General features: G+C 34.6%; 1 protein-coding gene across 4 annotated transcripts in view; it reads left to right on the top strand.

Moving 5' to 3' along the window:
* The window catches only part of LOC145283548 (exportin-7-like), a 154,444-nt gene that overhangs the window by 28,678 nt on the left and 103,605 nt on the right, over window positions 1-22,161 (top strand). For all 4 annotated transcript variants that reach the window (XM_080132429.1, XM_080132430.1, XM_080132428.1 and 1 more), the window contains exons 3-6: window positions 2,633-2,726; window positions 8,698-8,768; window positions 10,445-10,540; window positions 14,075-14,152. In XM_080132429.1, the coding sequence (XP_079988555.1) occupies window positions 2,633-2,726; window positions 8,698-8,768; window positions 10,445-10,540; window positions 14,075-14,152 (339 nt within the window). The remainder of the gene's footprint in view (window positions 1-2,632; window positions 2,727-8,697; window positions 8,769-10,444; window positions 10,541-14,074; window positions 14,153-22,161) is intronic.

The following is a 22,161-nucleotide window of genomic DNA, read 5'->3' as shown; positions in this document are numbered from 1 at the left end:
GACATGGATCAAACTTTATAATTTGATTTAGAGCCCCTAAAAATAAATGTTAAGAGTCTAAAATTGGGGTCAAATTTTAAAATTTTGACCTCTGCGATCTCTATCAAATTACTCAGCCAATTTTTTGTCTAAACATTTGAAATTTTACATAAAGGGTATTCAGAGATAAGGCAAGCTTTTTAATCCGTTTGGGTCGAAAATTTGAGCTGCCAAGGGGTCAAAGTTCAAAGATTTGACCTTTTGTGGTGTCTAGCAAACTACTCGGCCAATTTTGGGTCTAAACATTTAAAATTTATACATAATGTGTATTCAGACATGCGGCAAGCATTTTAATCAGTTTTGGAACAAAAATTTGACTGCCAAAAGGTCAAAGCTGAAAGAGTTGACTGTTGCAGATTCTACCAAATTTCTCCGCCAATGTTGGGTTTAAATACTTGAAATTTTAGATGTAGGTAACTTGGGCATGGGTAAAACTTTTTATTTTGATTTGAGACCAAAATAAATGTTATGGAGTCAAAATTTTAAAAGAATTTACCTCTGTGGTCTTTACGAAATTACTCAGACAATTTTTTGTTTAAACATTTGAAATCTTGCATAAAGTGTATTTACACATGGGGCAAGTGATGAACAGTACATAGGGCCAGAGCAAAGCTGGGCTGAACTGCTAGTATAATGAATAAATTGGTCAAATAAAGCAATTATATATTTCTGATTATTTTAAAATAGTTACTTTGTGTTGTCTTCTTTATTATTATTGGCAGAAAAGAAATTTTTTAAAAATATGAATCTTTTTAATTTAGAAAGATGTCTTTCTCATCATGGCAGTTGTTATCATTAAAATCATATAAAACATTAAATAAAAATTTAGCTAAAAAATGTACCTATTTAATTATTAAATTAAAAACTTTGTCATAGCATCCAATGCACAGTTTATCTTTAAAAAGATATTATTTTAAAGTAATTTTAGTTTTTAGTGTGTGTAAATATACCCTACATGCATATACATGTATGTAAGTGTGCACATGTGCCCTTGAATTTTAAAATAATCTTACTAGTTTTTTTATTTTTTTTCATAAAATTGCTTTAATTAATACTACTACTAATAATAATGCTACCAACATTAATTATATATATATATATATATATATATACATACACACATATATATATACACACACAAAGAAAATTACAAATACAGAACATCAATTTATTAGAAACTATTTATAAAATCATCATCATATCGTATGAATCTGAAAATTTTATTGTTGACATTGGTTTCCCTGATATTTTTTTTTTATTTAGAATTCTTTCTAGAAAGAGACCAGGTACTTATGGGAGAGACCATGTGAAGATTACCAACATCCTAAGTAAAAGTAATTTTTGTGCAACGGACTGGATTCGAATTTGGGACACCCAAATCGTTTGTCCGTGTCGTTAACCACTAACCACCGTCACCTCTCATTTATAAAATAAATATGCAAATGAAGCATAGATATAGTTGTGTGTGTGTGTGTGTGGGGGGGGTCCGATTCTTATAAATAGGGTGTTTTGAAATGATTTGGAAAAATCTTTGGCATTCATCTAAATTTCAGAAATTATCTTTCTTACGGATCCAATCTAATTGTAAAAAATATGCCACTTTTATTTCCCACATTTTACATGTATCAATGTTTCAATTTAAAAAAAAAATGAAGAAAATGGTGATTAAATTTTCATGAATCAATTTTGTAAAATAAATTTATCTTCCTCTATGACAGCTGTAAAATAAATTAATTTTTGAAGGAGTAAATGAAAAAAAATCAACTTTCAAAAATCTGTAATTTTCAATCTGGATTAATATAAACGATTTATAAAAAGTTAATCAGTTTAATAATTGAAAGAATAATTGGAGAAGTTAAGAGTGTTTATTATTATTAAATGACTTGATATACAGAATATAAATTCATTTAAGGAGAGTTAGGCAATTAAAAAGGAAATATTCTTTAAGGAAATTTTTTAGAATCGATTCTATGAAAAATATTTTGAACAGAAAAATCAGATTTGTAAATAAATGAGGTTTTTGTACAGAATTCCCCTTATATTAAAAAATAAAATAAAAATCTGTATGATGTGCATACCCGTGACAAAACAAAGATATCATATTCCAACAATGATGTAAATTGATGAAGTAATTTTATTTTTAACTAAGAAAATATGAGTAAAAGAAGAGTAATTATTTTGTGTTGCCATCTTGAAAATAATCTTGAAACAAGATAATTCAATCTTAAACAAGATAACTCAACAATTATTCAAACTTGTGAGTTTTTTGTTATAATGTCTACAAATTCTTAATTGCTTAAAATTGATTTTCTTATAAAAGTACTTGATCAGTTTACATGGTTTTGGGAATATAATTTCTTTTCATTATGGCCATGTACATAATACAGCTTTATTTTATTTATTTTTTGGGGGGATGGGAGGAATTCTGAACAAGAACCATAATTTGTCATTAAATTTTGACAATCAAATCTGAATTAATAAAACACCATGAATATTGAAGTGTATTGTGTTGAAATGTTTGTCTTGTCCTTTTCATTTTGTTCTTGAATATCATAAAAGCCTAAATACATTCTCATATCTTTTGTCATTTCAGTCACCCTATGCACAACTTTTGGCAGCTTCTACCCTCACCAAATTGGTGAGTCGGCCAAATATGACTTTACCTCTGGAACAAAGAATTGACATACGTATGTATATTTCACACTTTTAATGGATATTTACCTTTTTAAATTATACAATGTGAAAAATGGAAGAAAATGTCATCTCTTACCAAAAAAATGAACACCTCGACTCTCCTCTTCTCCCCTTCTTCTTTCCTTTGCTTTTGGCCCCTCTCCTTCTCCTTTTCAATATCCTTCCTACTTCCTCTCTCCACTTCACACTTTGCTCTCCCTCCACTCTTTCCTTCTCTTCCTCTCCCTCCGCTCTTTCCTTCTCTTTCTCTCCCTTCGCTCTTTCCTTCTCTTCCTCTCCCTTCGCTCTTTCCTTCTCTTCCTCTCCCTCCGCTCTTTCCTTCTCTTCCTCTCCCTCCGCTCTTTCCTTCTCTTCCTCTCCCTCCGCTCTTTCCTTCTCTTCCTCTCCCTCCGCTCTTTCCTTCTCTTCCTCTCCCTCCGCTCTTTCCTTCTCTTCCTCTCCCTCCGCTCTTTCCTTCTCTTCCTCTCCCTCCGCTCTTTCCTTCTCTTCCTCTCCCTCCGCTCTTTCCTTCTATTCCTCTCCCTCCTTTATTTGTACTCTTTCGTCTGTCTCTACTCTTTCGTCTTTCTCTCTAACTCCACTTTTTTTCCTCACTCTCTTCCGCCTCTCCGCTCTTTTTTCTTCCTCCTCTCTCTCCCTCCGCTCTTTTTTCTTCCTCCTCTCTCTCCCTCCGCCCTTTTTCTCACGCCTCTCTCTCCCTCCGCTCTTTTTTCTTCCTCCTCTCTCTCCCTCCGCTCTTTTTTCTTCCTCCTCTCTCTCCTTCCGCTCTTTTCTCTTCCTCCTCTCTCTCCTTCCGCTCTTTTCTCTTCCTCCTCTCTCTCCTTCCGCTCTTTTCTCTTCCTCCTCTCTCTCCTTCCGCTCTTTTCTCTTCCTCCTCTCTCTCCTTCCGCTCTTTTCTCTTCCTCCTCTCTCTCCTTCCGCTCTTTTCTCTTCCTCCTCTCTCTCTCCGCTCTTTTCTCTTCCTCCTCTCTCTCTCCGCTCTTTTCTCTTCCTCCTCTCTCCCTCCGCTCTTTTCACTTCCTTATATCTCTCCCTCCGCCCTTTTCACTTCCTTATATCTCTCCCTCCGCCCTTTTCACTTCCTCCTCTGTTGTCTGTCACTTTCCACAATATCATATTTGCCTCTACAATCTTTTATAATAGACCAGCGAGGGGTACCTGGCGTTGCCCGGGTGGTTAGTGGTGTGTGTGCTTTGGCGGGGGGGGGGGTAAATCAAAACGAAAGAATAAGCGAAGTAATCACCCTGTTTAAATATTATAAAAAAAATATTAAAGCTTAAAAAATTTGAAAAAATAAAACTAAAAAAAAAACTAACGTAAGGCAAACGAACGATGTTAAAATTTCTTAAAATCGGAAAAACAAAAAAAAGAAAACGCGAATGTGATGGAAAAAGAAAAACAGAAAAATGAACGTTAAAACTTTAAAAAATCTTAAAAATAAAAACAAAAAAGAAAACTTAGAATGTGAAAAATAGCTTAAATAACCCTGTTTCAATATTAAACCTTTAAAAATCGGGGAAAAAAAAATATCTCACATCACGATTCGAACTCACACCTTTTAGATAATGACACTGCACTATAATGAACTGAGCTAATAGGACGCTGACGAAATTAGGTCGTTTTTTTTTTTTTTTGTTTTTTTTTTTAATATTTCAACTAATTCATGTTCTGATGTCATATGCGCATGCGTTGAGCCATCTTGACATGAGAGGACGGTTTTTGGCTACTCCTGCCTGTACAAAAATGGCTAGTTTAGGGTTAAGGAATTAATGTTTTGGGCCAATTTTTTTATATTTGTCAGACGAAGGTTCCAGCTTGAAAATGATACCTATCTGGCGAAAATCCGTGGCCTGTGTCGAAAGTTTTTGCGAGACATACAAACACATTTTAGCTTTTATATATATAGACTAGCGGGGGGTACCCGGCGATGCCCGGGTGTCTTGAGGTAAATCAAAACTCCGGGGGGGTGTTAAATAATAATAAAAAAATGTTTTGGTTGGTGAGTATGAGAATCGAACCCGTAGCCTTGAGTTGGAAACTAATGTGTGAAAAAAAAAGCCGTGCGATGTTACCATTGGGCCACCACGACATATAGCGTAGACGTGTTTGAATTTATTTATGTAACTATAAAAAAAAGGCATGCGTGATAAAATTTAACTTTGCTGCTTCCATTTGACCTAATTAAAAAGGTCAAATAGAAGTCACGTAGCGTCTGAGTTTGTTTATCGAAATTTGACTGTCTGATATACAAGATTGATCAAAGCTGATTGCTTCTTGACGTTTTTCCCGGCGCAATGCCGCGAACACGTCGTTTGAGTTTAGTTTCAGTTTATTTATACTAAAAAACCCAATCAACACGCGAGAAGCCAAAATAGCAATAATTTTGTAAAAATCGACGTAAAATAAATCTATACGCTACGCGCTTTCCTAATTCCTAGATATTATTATATAGGACCTATGTACAGTTTTAAGCGATAGTAACGACCCCGGGAGCATGTGCGAGAAAAGCCTTTTGAAGACATACACGAAATGATCACACACATTTTGCCTTTTATATATATAGACTAGCGGGGGGTACCCGGCGTTGCCCGGGTGTTTGTAGGTGTGTGTATGGGGGGGTTATTAATAACCCTGCTTAAATATTATAAAAAAAGATGATGTAAAAAAAAAAACAAAAAAAACCCAAAACCAAAACGGGAAAAAAAATGGCATAAATAAACCTGTGTATGGGGGAGGGGTAAACTAAAGAATAAGCGAAGTAATAAAAAAAAGCGTTTGGTCGGGAGGAGGGATTGAACCCGGAAGCTTTGACGCGGAGGTGGAAACCAATGCCAAGTACTTAACGGTCTCGACCATGAGTGACAGTAATTGATTAGCGTGTTAAGTTAAAGCTTATAAAGCTAAAAGAGATTTGATTGACAGGACGACGCTAAATGAGGTCATCGCACGATCGTTATTTTTAGTTTTCACTTCACCCCAGATGATGGTGGGAAGGGGGGAAAGCAGAGCAAAAGCCGAGAAGCCAACGTTTTTCACTGCGGGGGGTACCCGGCGATGCCTGGGTGTCTTGAGGTAAATCAAAACTCGGGGAGGGGGGTGTTAAGTAATAAAAAAAAAATGTTTTGATAGGTGAGTATGAGAATCGAACCCGTATCCTTGAGTTGGAAATCAATGTATGAAAAAAAAACCGTGCTACGTTAACCATTTAGCTACGGTGACAGACAACGTTAAGCAGGTTATTTAACTATAAAAAGAGTTGTGCGCAATAAAAGTTAACTTTGACCTAATTAAGAAGGTCAAATAGAAGTCACACAGCGTTTGGGTTTGTTTACCCAAATTTAACTGTTTCTTTCCCCAACAGATGTTGGGGAGGGGTGTCTGATCAAAGCTTATTGCTTCTGGACGTTTTTCCCAGTGCAATGCCGAGAAGATATTTATTTGCTCCCCCACCGAGCAAATTAGGCACAAGGCCGATTTTTAATGTGAGGAGTGAAGGGGACATGGGGACCAACTCCCCGGGGAGTAGGGGAGCTGGATAGTGACAATTGGTATGAAGGGTTGCCCCTACATTGACCAAGGTCTTATATGTGGGGTCGCCTCCACATATGGTCTTTGCTTGCAGTATCTGCCGGAACAGATACTACACTTTAATCCTGGCCCGAGGGCCAAGTACCGGCGCGATGCCGGTAAGACATCGTTTGAGTTTAGTTTCACATATTTATACTAAAAAGCCCAATCAACACGCGAGAAGCCAAAATAGCAATAATTTTGTAAAAATCGACGTAAATAAATCTATACGCTACGCGCTTTTCTAATTCCTAGATATTATTATATAGGACCCATATACACAGTTTTAAGCGATAGTAACAACCCCGGGAGCGCGTGCGAAAGAAGCCTTTTGAAGACATACACGAAATGATCACACACATTTTGCCTTGTATATATATATAGATTAGCGGGGGTACCCGGCGTTGCCCAGGTGTTTGGAGGTGCGTGTGGTTTTGGGTAAATCAAAACAAAAGAATAATAAAAAAAGTCGTTGCCCGGGTGTTTGTGTCGGGGGGGGGGTTAAAATTTAAAAAAAATTTTGGTAGGTAAGTAGGAAGGATCGAACTCGGAGCCTTGAGTTCGCCTCAGCTTGGAAAATAAAGTGTGAAAAAAAAAACATGCGACGTTAACCACTGGGCCACCAACACATAGAAACGGAAAGATGTTTGAATTTATTTAAGTATTAAGAATTGGCGATCCAAAAATGTAGCATATTTAGCTTTTCAAAGTCTGGCAAATTAAATAAACAACTTGTAGATAGACGTGATATAAAAAGTTTTACAAGGGGCGTGCAGTAAGTAATGCCCCTGACCCATTTCCCATAGCAGTAGAGCAACGAAACTTGGCACAGTTATTAGTCTTTCTCTACATAGGAACCACCCAGTTATGCATTTCTCCCATCGTTGGATGCAGCTCTGGAGACCGTTTTTGTAGAACACCTCAGGTTGGTCCTCCAACCATGACGTGACTCCAGAAATCAAGGCTGCATCATCTGGGAAACGCTTTCCTTTCAAAAAAACAACTTCATGGCTAGGAAGAAGTGAAAGTCAGAGAGTGCAAGGTCAGGAGAGTAGGGAGGATTTCATAACCACACGCCCGTGCTTCTGATCTGGAGACATGCGAGTTGTGGACCGGAGCGTTGTCCTGCAGGAGGAGGGTACTTTTGCTGATCTTGCCCCGCCTCTTGATTTTGATAGCTTTCCTTAATTTCCTCAAAAGTGAAGCATAATAGGCTCCTGTAATTGTGGTACCCTTTGCCAGAAAATCTGTCATCACTACTCCGTCCCGGTCCCAGAAGACAGGGCTGCACCCTTGCTTTCTTTGGAGGTGGTGAGTTCAAGTGCTTCCACTGCATTGACTGGGCTTTGGTTTCTGGATCATAGTGATCGACCCAAGTTTCATCCTGTGTAATCAGTCTTTTGAAAACCTTTGACTCATCTTCTTGGCACATCAAATTCATCTTCGAGCACTCGACGCGTTCTCGCTTCTGGAATGGTGTGAGCAACCTGGGAATCCATCTGGCAGACACCTTTTGCATATGCAAATGATCATGAATGATAGTTTCCACAGACCCTGTACTAATCTTGACATCTTGGGCTATTTAGCGACTAGTAATGCGCCGATCTTCCAAAATGGCAGCCTCAACTTGACGGACAGATGCCTCATCAATGGCGGAAGGGGGGGGGCCAGGTCTGGGAGCTGTTTCCACAGACTTCCGGCCATGTTTTGAATTCACTATGCCAGCGTTTTACAACGTCATATGATGGGGCATTATCACCATAAGTTTCTTTCATTTCATCAGAAGTCTCCTATCGTATGCGTCCTTTCAAATACAAAAACCGGATCACTGCTCGACATTCAACAGGCTCTATTTCTACCTGACTCTGTTCAAACACCTGTAAAACAGAAACAACAATTAGTTCAGAGCTGTAATTTGCCACATAACCCATAAAGATATAAATCATTGCACATGTAAAATTTCAGCTAGATCAGACAACTGGAAGTGGGTCAGGGGCATTACTTATTGCAAGCCCCTCGTAAGGAGTGAGCCGACCGATCGCTTCTTGGAAAAAAGCCTTTTTCGGACATACACAAAAAACGAACATACATACACACATTTTCACTTTTATATATATATATATATATATATATATATATATATATATATATATATATATATATAGATAGATAGATTAGTGAGAGAGAGAGATTCTGCAAAAAAAAAAAAAAAATCCAGTTTTTGATGCAAATGTGTGCATTCATTGTATAATTACACAACTTCTTCTGCTGTGATTTTTTTTTTTTTTTTCAACATTTAACTTAACTGTTCTTCCAACCTGCATATAAAATATTTTATTTTCAGTGATTATTTTAAACAATCTTTTAATACTATAATGTTTTCTAATCTTTTCACAGGAAATTATGTTTTAAACTATTTGGGCACAAGACCAAAGTTAGTGCATTATGTCCTTCAATCTCTGGTTCAGGTAAGATTTTGATTCTTTTTTTCTCTTTTATTGATTTCATTGAACTTCTTACAGTCAGCCATTTTAGAGGTTGGAAAATTTAACATTGTTTCATGTCAATTGGGTAAAGAAAAAAATTTTCATTCATAATAAAATAATCGTTGAACACTTTTACTAAGATTTTTTTTTTATAAAGGAAGAATATTTCAAAATAAAACTATTAAAAAAAACAAAAAAATAAAAATTTTGCATAATTAGAGATTCAATTGAAATATAACACTTCAAAATAAAATAGGAACACTTAATATACTTATCAGTGAAAAATATTTGTGTACACCAAAAATTACAAAAAATATATTCAATTTTAATTAAAAAGCTGAAATTAATTTACAGCCTGGTGTCCATGAATGACAAGACTGCATGACATCTTTAGATCAGAAGAAGGGAGATAACATATGCCATGATGGCTTGGCGTAAATGTCGTTTGAAGGTTGTAGATTCTAAATAGTAAATTAATTTCAGTCTTTAATTAAACTTCTATTCGATAATTTTCCGTAATTTTGGATGTAAAAATATTTTTCACTGATAAATAAGTATGCTCATATGTTTTTCTGTTACTTTTTTTTTGTTAATCTTATATATAAAGTAAAGTCAGAATTTCCCCCATTTTTTGACAGGCATAGCTTTGTAAACAAAAGCTAAATATAGAATGCTGCTCTGTTTGTCTTTTAGTTAATTACAACCATGCAGTATAATTAAGAGCCAAGACATCCAAAATATGTGACAAATAACTTTCACCAAATGCAAGAAAATTTAATTTTCTACTAACCTTTATAGTTTTATAACTGTAAGTTTTAAAAGTTCTTTTGTTTTCTTTTTGTTTGTTTTTTTGTTCTAATTAAAGACTCAAAAGATTTTGCAAGGGTCGTTCCAAAGGTAATGCTTCTTGTTTTTTTATTCTGCCCAAATGGATCAGAAGGGATTGCAAATTGCATTGTTATGATGACTGAACTTATGCATTCATGATCTGAAAGTTTCATCGTTCTGTAGATATTGATGGTATGAGACTCTAAGAAAGCAACCTCTGTCATAGACGTGCATCAGAAGCAGAAATGCGGCATTGAATTCCTCTCTGCACAAAACATTGAATTGATCAACATTCACCACTGGCTGTTGAACATTTACGAACGTGATACAGTTGATGTTAGCACTGTCAGGAGATGGGATTGTTGATTTCACTGTCAACTCTGTTATGTTGAAATGTTGACAAAACTGAAGGTCTGAATTACTTGTGTAAGGCCAGAGAAAAGAGAAACATTCCGTTTGCAAAACGACAACATGAGGTCACCCACAAATTTGAAAACCGTGGAATGTGTCACAAAGTTCAGCTAGATGGTTTTGTCTCACCCACCCTATATTCCCAACCTGACATTGTCAAACTTACACTTGTTCGGACCTTTTGGTCAGCATTTCCCCAACAACGCCATAACTGCAACCATGAGAAAATTGACTGCTTTGGCAGATGCTAACTTTTCATCGCTGACAAAAGTGCATTGAGAATGGTGGTGTCTATGTAGAAAAATAAATTCTGGAGGCCAAAATGTTGCTTGATGTAAGTGTTCAACTCTTGTTTTGACATACTTTGAAAAAATTGTAGAAATTATTTTATAAACATTTTTTCTTTTTTTTTTTAACAGCTTTTTGCACGAATAACAAAATTAGGTTGGTTTGATGTCCAAAAAGATGATTATGTATTCCGAAATGCAGTACAAGATGTAGCCAAATTTATTCAGGTAAGAAACAATCATTTTTTGTAATGCACATTCTTATTGTTTCAGATTTTCTGAGATGAGGATACATAATTCTGAGATGAGGATACATAATTTTGATTATTCAGATTACATTTTGTTTCTAGTAACAATTTACTTCAGATGCAGGTTTTCAAACTTGCGAACATTACACTTGGAGTAGAGTATGGTTCTTTTGTTCAATCTTAGAGGTACATCCTCCAAGGCATTACTTACAGGATAGAGGGAAGGAGAGTAATGTCGCTCTCATGAGGTCTTCTACAGCAAAGGTGCTAATAGTCTATGATCATAGATTTTACAGCCATCCAGAATTCTTCCTCCCATACACACATTAATATGACCTCATACCACATATCCAAGTTTTGGAATGGGATGAAGGATAAATAAAACATTATTTGGATTCTTTGAACCACTGTTCACATTCTGAGTGGTATTTTCACAATGTTTTCATCAATATAATCTCTATAAAGACCCTTGATATAGTGGATAAAGTACTTGGTAAACTTCATTTGTAAGTTACACTCTTCTGGAGAATGAAGGTTTAATTCTCAATTACAAATTACTTAGGACTTCCACCGTGACCGATGTAATATCAGAAAGGCCAAGAAACTAAATTCATGTAACTTGCTGACATCATTGAATTTGATCTATCAACTCTGTTCATGGGTCCCAACAAACAACTGGAAGTAGATATCATCTAATGACATCTATTTTCAAGGATTCAGCAGAAAAGCCAACATGAAAAAAAAGGGTAAAAAATTAAAATAACAAATGAATATTACTAAAAGCAAGATAAAGTACTCTTCTACCTACTTAGATATTAGTTTTGTGTGTTTTAAAGGAATCTAAAGCTTTTATTTGCTTTGAAAAAGAACTAATGTAAAGTTGTTAATGTAAACAAGCAATCAAGATGGCTGAGGGAAACACTTTGGAATGTCAAAAATGGTTCAAAATTTGAAAAAATAAACAAAATATTGATAGACATCAACCCAATAAGTGTCAGGAAGTGTCACAGTGACACTTATTGGGTGGATTTTCATCATTATTTTATTTTTATGAATTTTGAACCATTTCTGATGCTCTGAAGGCAGTGTGTTTTCATCAGTTGTTACATTTGGGTACATGCAGTTAAGAAAAAAATTTCTTTTCAAGTGAGTATAACAAAATAAGATTTTTAAAGTTTAATTATTAGTAAAATTTGAAATTTCACAATGATACTTTAGCAACAAATGTACTATCATATATATCAATTATTTATCAAATATATCATTAAATGCGTTCTTATAGTTTGTTTATTTTAACTGTATGTTTATTAGTGTCCAAAAGTGTCACAAAATAGTTGAAAAAATATTTTTTACTCTTGTAAAAAGAATGACAATGTTAGTAAAAAAACAAAATCAGAAAAAGAAAAATTCAAACTTTTAATTAAATTCTATAACAAATTTTTGTAAATGAATGAAATATTTCTGGATTAATAACTTTATTTGTTTATATTAACATTATTTGTTTGAATTTAATTTGTTTTTATTTTTGTTAACTTGTTCATTTTCAGTTAAACTAATTTATCGTTCATTTTTGTTTTAAAAATTATTGTTGATTTGATTTTAAAAAAATATTGTTTATTTTTAAAAATTATTGTTGATTTTAATAAAAAAAATATTTATCCTTTGATTGTAAGTTGATTATTTAATAATTATTTATTGCTGAAATTCAAATTTCATGTTTTGCAACATTTGTCTCCTGCATTATAAATACATAATTTTACATGCATAATTTTTTATTTATATTGAATAAAGTTCAGTTTTACTATAAATCAAATTGTGTTCCTTTTTTCTTTTTAAATGTAATTTATAAGAAGTTTTTGTAATCCATGAAACAATGAAATGTTTAATTATTTTTAACACATTAACACAACTTTTCCATTTTGAATTCTTTTCTTTTTTTAAATTAATATTGAATGAGCTTCAGTACAAATCATATTCCTTATTTTTCTCTTATTTAATTTTGAAGTTTTCTAATGCTTTTTGTAAAACTTTTTGATTTATTATCGACAGTCTGATTGTTCAGACCTCAGTGATGTCATTTTTCAGCTCATGGGTTTTAATGGCATATATCACGAAGGCTATGCTTCTACTCGGTAATCGCTAATGGGACAAGAGCATCCTACCCCGTGGATTAAATAAAGGGTACCATTCGAAATTCTGTGCAGATTTCTAAGTTTGACAAGATACACATGAAGAAGGTTGGAGGTTACATTGATTGAAACATGAAAATAACACTCAAGATGAGAATAATAGTCTGAAAAATCCAAATAATATGAATAATCAATCCTCATCTCAAAAATTTAGAAATATAAACGGATTCTAGTCAAACTTGGAAACCTTTGTTGATCTCTGGAACTTTGGCAAAATTTCAAACTGAATCCTTTATTTAATGCATGAGGATTTTGTATTCTTCCACTGACCATAATCAGAAGTGTTACTTTATGTTAATTATTAATGCTTGTAGGAGAGATTGAACCTTCAATTTTATGATGACTCATTAAGAACTGATTATTAATGCTTATGCCATAAATCTATGTGGATAATTCTTATATAAATTTTGAGAGCTTAATATGGTTTATGTATGTAGTATTACTTCTTACTATAGAATTATTTTAATCATATAAACATATATTTATGGCAAGTAAGCTATACAGAATATTCATATTTCATTCTCAAAGGAAATCATTAATTATATGGATTGTGATTGCTTTTATAATTAAGTGGTGTTTGTTCTAGCTAATAAATCAGATTCAGTTTTATTAACCCATTTCATGCTATCATTTCTATTGACTAATTGGTTTCATGTTCTCTGTTTGAACTTGGTTCTATCAGATCAGGCTGTCTGAAAGTACTAGCTTCCTGACCCCAAACCTTTTTTAGTTATCCATAAGTAAATTTTATTCTGTGTCTACAACAAATTGCATCATAAGTGTTTCTGTATAGATTATTTACCATGATAATATTTTTTTACTACTAAGCTTTACTTACGTATTGAGCACTATTGAAGTAAATATTGAAAAAAAATATATATATACAATATATAATATTATATATGTATATAAATTAAGTATTAAAAATAATTATCTTCTATATAAAATAGAGCCAATTTTTTCTGTATTTTTAAGAATAATAGCTTTTTAAAATATGATTAAATCTTTTTTTTATCATATAAGACATTAATATGTGTTCTAAAAACAAACTGTATTTCTGAATGATTTTAAGATTGAACCTTAGCAATTATACTTCATGACTTAACTATATTGACACTGATCTCTAAAAGCATATTACTACTAACTGATACCACAAAGATAAGGTTATCCAGATTGAAACAATCTCAATTGTTAAAGCCAAATTACTAAGTTTATAAATAGTTTAAATATTGATGCATTTGTGTAAATTTAAGATGTTCATCTTTGAATATTCTTGTGCTTGTGTTTTAATAATGTTGTAAAACTGTTTTACTGTCTCTTTTTAGAGTATGTCCACACAACATGTAATGATTGGGGTCCAGTTGCTGTCTCAGTTGGTGTGTGAAATGAATCAATTGAGTGAAGTAAGAAATCTTTTCTTTCTTTATTCTTTCCAATTTGTTTTTGTTCTACTATTTTTATTGAAATCCTAGTATTTAATGAAATTCATCTCGTTATGAAGAACAACTCATAAATTTTCTGTCTTTTGATGACATGTCCAGATTCTTCTCCAGAATCCTTCCTAATTAAGAAAAATCTGTATGATGTACTTACCCATGATGGAACAAAAATGTTATATCCCAACAATCACGTAAATTGATCATGTAGAATGCAAGAATGTTGAAGGCTGCAGATGATACAGCCATGACAGATGAGATTGTTTCAAAAGACTAGGATTTTAGTAGAATTGTTAATTGTTTCAAAGATGGATGAGCTCTGGCTTGAGATAATTATAGAGGCTCAAAGTTGATGAATCACATCTTAAAAGTGATTGAGAGAATAATTTAGTCAGATAAGTATAGATCTATATATACTTATGCTTCAGCAAAGTACCATCGGTGCTATATTTATTCTGAGACAATTGCCAAGAGAGTGTGTTTGATGGACTTTGCATAAACTACAGCCAAATGAGTGGTTGGTAAAGGTTGTTCAACCAATGTACAGAAAAGTTGTTAAAATCAACTGCATATTTATTGACAGCTGTAATGTTAAAGTTCGAGTACATCACAGTTCTGTACTAAATTGCTTTTCATTTGTTTCTTAGAAAAAAGAAGCATTGAAAGTGGATGCTAATAAGACCAAAGTTATAATCAGTAATTGTAGTGTTGGAAAGTCTCCAGAAAGAGGAAAATTACTCTGCTCAGTTTATGAAAACTAGGTTTGAGTGTTTTTATTTTTTTGTTCAATTTGTAAACATTGGGTCTAAAAAAAGCACAGTGGCATTGCTGGTAGGTTTAGAGACGATAATCAGTTTGTTTGCAAGAAATGTAAGAATAGAAAATGATGAGAACTCGGATGTGGAGAAAGTATATCTGTATAGTGAAACAGTTGAGATTATTCATAGATTTGTTCTTTTTTTTTCTTTTTTTCCATTTTCACCCCAAACAAGGTGCAGTGCCACTTTGATGTATGGGGCTACTATTGGAGCAATAGGTTGCAGGGATACTGTGTAGGGAGTTGAGCAGCAAGAACACTTGAACTTCTGCATGTCAGTACAGTTGGGAAAGCAGGAACCCGGAAGGGAGTTCCAAAGTCTAGCAGTTCTGGGGAAGAAACTATTAGAGTAGAAGGCTTTCTTACATCTAGGGATCTCTGTGTAGGGGTGAGATTTTGCTGTTTGTCAGGGCTATTTATGTCAAGGGGTTACAAGGGCTTGTAGTTCGTTGAATCATCCACTATTAAAATACTTGTAAAACAGGCAGAGGAATGCAACATTTCATCGATGGAACAGAGGCTGAAGCTTAGATGACAGTTCAGAACCTATTAGGTTGATGACTCTCTTTTGAACTCTGTCCAGGAGCAAGACTAATAGCACCAGCCCAAATGTGACAACAATACTCCATACATGGGCAAATGGTGGCCTTGTAAAGGTACAGTCGTAACTTTCTAGCATGGTAGAAAGAACCCACCTTCCTCGCAGCGGCCCTGGCAATGCTCTCAATGTATCTGTTCCAACTCATGTTCCCTGTAAACATTAGGCCGAGGAGTTTGAAAGAAGGATTTTTAAGTAATGTATATTATTGGTTGCAAAGGTTTCTTGTAATTATTGAAGGAAACAAGCTTAGTCTTGGCAGCATTGAATGTAGCCATCCATTTTTGTCCTCATTTCACTAAAGATTGGAGGTATTCCTCTAGTGTTTCTGCCATTTCTTTAGATATGTGTTAATTTGTTTTCCTGTCGTGTCTGTTATAGAGTGTGGTGTCATCAGCAAATATATCCATCTTGGAGACAATTTTATTAGGAAGGTCATTTATGAATGTTAGGAATAATAAATGTCCAAGGATTGACCCCTGATGTAACCTGCATTTATATCATATTGTTTAGATGTACGACCGTCAAGGACAACCTGGATTTTTCTCTTCTTTAAGAAGGATTTAATTATGTTAAGTATTCTTCTAGTGATACTGTATGATCTGATTTTCCTGAGAAGACCATTGTACCAAACCCTGTCACAAGCCTCAGATATATCTAGAGCTACCGCTCTACCCTCCCATGCTTTATCCAGTGTATGGTATATACATTCAGAAATTAGTTGGGATATCTGCTGTAGAACGGACTTGCCTGAATCTATAATGTTGGTTGGTCAGAAGTTTAGTATCTGTAAGCTGATGGAGTAGAGCTTGGTTAATTATGGACTCAAATATTTTGTTGGAAAGTGGGAGGAGGCTAATGGGGTAATAATTTAATGGGTCAGTTCTTTTGCCAGAATTCTTGTAAACTGGTACCACATAGCAGTTTTCTTAACAGTCAGAGAAGCAAGATTCGTTAAGGCATTTGTTGTAAAATTTGGAGAGGACTGGAACAACCTCAGCAGAGCAGTCTTTTAATAGCACAGTTAGGATGTGATAAGGTCCACATGCTTTTGAGGTGTCTAGGTTTTTTATGATATCATGCACCTGCAAAGGAGTGATTTTCAGATCATCTAGTGTGGCATCTGTTTGCAAAGGAAAGTCAGGGAAGGAGTGGTTTGTTGGGTCCAATGTGGAGTTTGAGGCAAACCGACAGGCAAGCATGTTAGCCTTCTCGGTTCCCGTGCAAACAATCTCATGATTGTTGGATAGTGGGGGAATTATTGACTGCACATTATTTACTACACTTGTAGATTTTCCAGAAATCACAAGTTCCTAATTTCTATGCTTCGATGCGTTTTCTGGTGGTTTCAGTATATTCACTCTTACCTGTTGCTACTCGTTTCTTACAATTATTTCTATAAACTTTTGTCTGTTTGTACAGGACTTACATCAGTTAAATCTGTGGTACGCATACTGCCTTTGAGCAATGGCAGCTGCACAAGTAGAAGTAAACCATTGGGGAGAGTCGGGTTTGTTTTAGAATTTCCATGTGGAAACATGTGCTTCAATCACGGTTTTAAACCATTCAGTAGTTTTCTTTGCACACTGTTCAGCTGGAAGAAAAAAGATATTTCCCCATGGTGCATCTCTGATGGCTTCCCAGTCAGCCTTATAATAGCTTTTTGTTTTGAGCAATGGCTCTTCAGTTTTGGGTTGAGAATTTAGGACAATTTCTATCAGTATCACTTCCGAGTGGGCTATGGGCATTCATTACACAATCATCAGAAACTGTGGTCAGAAATAGATCTAAAAGTGAGGTATGTTGATCTTGCTGATCTGGGAAACGTGCCGAAAGCATAAATAATACTTGATTAATATACAGGATTTTTGGAATGTGATCTTTTCGTTTAGTCACACGTACTTACATCATGTAAATTTTTCTTTATTTTTTCTTAATATGAGGGAATTTCTGACCCCCCCCCCATTATTGTGAATAGAAAGTCTAAAGATTTTGCCACTGATTTTGAATATATCAGAGTATGTTTTTAATAGAGGTATTTAGAATATGAAACGCTTTATGGTGAGGTGATGGTTTTTAGTTTTATAGCTGGTTAAAAACAGGAAGCCCTTTACAGGTGGGAAGTCAGTAATTTTAAAGACATGTAAAAAAGTTGTGGACTACCTAGTTTAACAGTTGTCTAACATATGCATATTCTAATAATGTGGAAATTGCTTCTTAAATGTATATATTGAATGTGTTCTGTTTGTAAACTAATGTAATTTAATCCGTTTATCCCCTGTCTGATAGGGAAGCAGGAAAACATATCTACTACGCTGGGTTTATGTAGTTAAAACCTCTGCAAAAGTAAGTGTTGAGATATAGTTTTAATTAACACGCGTCTCACATCAGATTATCAATCCCTTTTTCAAATAACATTTTTGTTTATTTATTTTCCTTTTTAACATTTTACAAAGTTGAGATTGTACATTGTTTACAATTTTTTAAGCAAGGTATATTGCCACTTGGACATAAGAGCCTACTATTTGGGATCATGTCTACAGGGACACTATGTAGGGAGTTGAGCAATGAGATCTATTTTCATATTATACTTACATTTCTGCATGTTAGTACAGTCAGGGAAACAGGAAAGGAACTACAATGTCCAGCAGCTCATTAAAAGCTATTAAAAAAGAAGTTATTTTGAAAAATATATTTTTCATCAACAGTTTTGTCATACTGGAAGTATTTTGGTTGAAAACTTTTGTCAACAGCAGCTCATAATTTGGTTGCATGAATGTACATTCTTTCCTATTTTGCTGGTCGTATTGATATTACATATTTTACTATAAGGATAACTTATATCTCATATATAAAATTATCTTGTCTGATTTTCAAAGTTACATGCAAATAGCATTTAAGGTGACAAATTAAACTTTGCTTCTGATTAACCAATTTTCATTTGTTATTGTTGTACCATATTATTAGCAATATTAACATACTTCATTACAATTAATTTAAAAAATGATTTAGTCCAGCCTAGATGAAACTTTGTTTTAAATAATCAACTAAAAATAAAAATCAACAAGTGGAATAATTCATATTTTTGATTTAAGAATATAATAGAAGTTATCTACCTTAAGTTTAAAAATGTGCAAACAAATAAAAATTTAAAATATTTCACAGCATTCCAATCAATGCCGGGTAAGTACAGCTAATTGATTGTATGCAATTATCATGACTTGCATTTTTTTTTTTTTTAATTAATTCAGATAAAATGTTTGGCATAAAAGCAATAATAATTTTAAAGATATACATAAAAATCTCTAACACTCTTCTGTTAATCTTCCTAAAAATTTGTGTCCAAATGAAACTTTAGTAATGAATATGAATTTCTATACAATCCTAATCTGATCTAGAGATTCTGCTGTTGTGTAGAAGAATTGTAAAAAGATGCCAGACAGCATGATGTTAAAATTATTAACGGCAGAATAGGATGTTGCATCATGTTTTGAACATGACTCCAGATTAAGAGTTCATATTGAAAAGTTGATGGAAATAGCCATGTTTGGTGAAGTTTCTGTGTAATACATCAACCATTCAGTGTAACTTATAGCAATGCTCAAATCTGTTGTCCTATGCTGAACACTCTTCCATAGCATGTACAGAATCTTAAGACAAATCTGTTCTTATGGTTGTGTTTAATTAAAAAGAAATTGTAAATAGTTTGAATTTGATAATGTTGATATTTGGACAGAATATGACATTGTTAATTGTCATGGTTATTGTTGTCCTTTCTCTACAATGATAGACTGAAAAGATAACCCAGTCTACATTAGACTGAACTCTTTCAACCTACATTAAAAAGCACTCTTCCAGATAAGTATGTAGACTGAAAGTAAATTCCAATCTCTATAACAATGTTTCTGAATTTTTGAGATGAGAATTGATAATTTGGATTATTTGAATTACTATTCTCATCTTGGGTGTTATTCTCACAATGGTGAAATCTGTATGGAATTTTTTATTTATCCTATAAAGGTAGCCTGATGGAACGAGAGCAAGCAAAATTCCATACAGATTCTGAGTTTGACAAATACACCTAAAGAAAATCTGAGGTTACATCGGCTGACATGTGATAATAACGCACTATAACAATGTTTCATCTTTTCATAATGAAAATATTGGTGGTTGGCTTTTGATCAGTTTTATACAAAAATAGCTGGAATAATTTTTTTTTTTATAACTGAATTTCATTGACAGTTAAATTCACAGAGTTGCATTTTTTAGGATCAATGTAGTACCTGTATGCTCTGAATAATTGTACATACTATTCAAACACTTGGAAGCTGGTATAAGATGTTCCTGTCAGACATTCAGTTGAGGGAAATATTTACTTGTTAATATTATTTTGCATTTAGTCTATCAATTAACATATTTCTATAATGTTCAAATTACAAATAAAATAAAGTCAAACATGTTTCCTTTTTATAAATAGCAAGTCAGAAGGCAAACTCCACAATAATATTTTACTGCCTTTATTTTTTCCCATTTACTAGCCTGGGTGCCCGGCATTGCCGGATGTTTTGAGGTGTGTGTTGAGCAAAAAAAAAAAAAAACGTGCCGTCTTTGCTGTTGTGCTCATTGCCAAACCGGAAGTATCACATAAAATTAGTGAATCTCTTGACAAAGGTTTCCTTTCCAGGGCAATTGCTCTGGACATATCGAAGGCCTTTGATAAGGTATGGCATAAGGGCCTACTTCACAAGATTTCCAGCTATGGTATTGCTGGAAATGTTTTCTCAATCATTAAATCATTTCTCTCTGATAGGTTCATAAGAGTAGTGGTTGATGAGCAGAAATCAGAGGCCCACAGTATTAATGCTGGAGTCCCCCAGGGGTCCATCCTGGGCCCAGCTCTCTTCCTGATCTACATCAATGATCTCCCAAAACACATACTTAAATCATTCGTTGACATCTATGCTGATGACACGACCATGTATGGCAACACATCAAAGGCCGTAAATTACAAAGTTCTCTCTAATTCTCTCTCCTCTGATCTTGAGCACATGGTACAATGGGGGAAGAGGTGGCTGGTCACTTTTAATGCATCCAAAACCAAGCTTCTATCTTTACATCATCAACATTCTGATCCATATCTGGCATCAATTGAAATGGATGGCTCTTGTCTGGGTTTGACCTTTACTCCTGATCTGAAATGGAACACGTACATCAAATCTGTTGCCAGGGACGCTGGGAAAATGGTGGGATCCTTCTACCGCTCCAGAAGATATCTCACTACTGATGCAATTCTCTATCTGTATAAAAGCCAAGTACGTCCGAGGATGGAGTACTGCTGCCACATCTGGGCAGGAGCTGCTAAAAACAGCCTATCCTGCCTTGACAGAGTACAAAATAAACTTCGTGGTTTAGTGGGGGATGCCCTTTTCTCTTCCCTGCAGCCTCTCTCCCACAAAAGAGACGTTACGAGCCTGTCTTTGTTTTATCGTTATTTCCATGGCAGGTGCTCGTCTGAGCTCCAATCCCTCGTCCCCCCTCGCCAATCTTTCACGAGAAACACCTGTCTGGCTGAAACTACTGTCAATAATTTTCCCCACTCTTTATCTGTGCCTAAATCCAAACGTAGATTCCATGAGCAAAGCTTCTTTCTTAGAACTGCATGCCAGTGGAACTCTCTGCCGCTTGCCTGTTTCCTACCTGACTACAACTTGGATGTCTTCAAATCCAACATAAACAAACTCCTGAGAAACCGCCCCCTTAAGTAAGACACTCTCTCTATCAAGACCCCCAATACTAATGACTAGCGGGGTACCCGGCGTTGCCCGGGTGTTTGGAGGTGTGTGTTGGTGGGGGGGGGGTAGATTAAAAATACCCTGTTAAAAAAAAACGTTTGCCGGTTGTTTGGAGGTGTAAAATAAAAAAAAATAGTTTTAGTATAAAGGTAGGCTTGAACCCCGAACGTTTGACGCAGAGGTGCAAAGGAAATGGAAAAAAAACTCCTGCGACCTAACCATCTCGACCACGGGAACAGATGAATTGATAAGTGTGTTAAGTTGACGTTTATAAACTGAAATTAGCAGGCGCGACAACGTCAAGTTGCGGAAGCCAGTTTCTGTTTTCCCCGCTACGCGACGATCAAACAATAAAAATTAAAAAAAACACAACAAAAAAAACTAACGTAACGCAAACGAACGATGAAAACAGAAAAACGAACACATGAAAAATGGCTTAAATAAGCCTGTTTCGATATTAAAATTTAAAAAATCGGTGGGTACCCGGGTGTTTTTGGGTGTCGCTAAGAATAAGTGAAGTAAAAAAAAAAAAAAAAGCAGAAATTTAAAAAATCGAAGAAAAAAAAAACCCAAAAACTTCTCACACCACGATTCGAACCCAAAGCGTTTAGATAATGAACCAACGCGCTAATCAACTGAGCTAATGCGACGTAGATGAAATTTGTTCGGTTTTTCAACTATTTAAAGTAAATCAGGTCATGGCGTCATCTGACGCATGCGTAGAATCGGTCATTGTCACGAGCGGGGTGAAAAAGTTAATGTTTTTGGC

This window comes from Euprymna scolopes, chromosome 8, assembly GCF_053919585.1.
Source record: "Euprymna scolopes isolate OS-2025 chromosome 8, ASM5391958v1, whole genome shotgun sequence".
Taxonomy (NCBI): domain Eukaryota; kingdom Metazoa; phylum Mollusca; class Cephalopoda; order Sepiida; family Sepiolidae; genus Euprymna; species Euprymna scolopes.
This window is presented reverse-complemented; position numbering and strand designations above follow the sequence as displayed.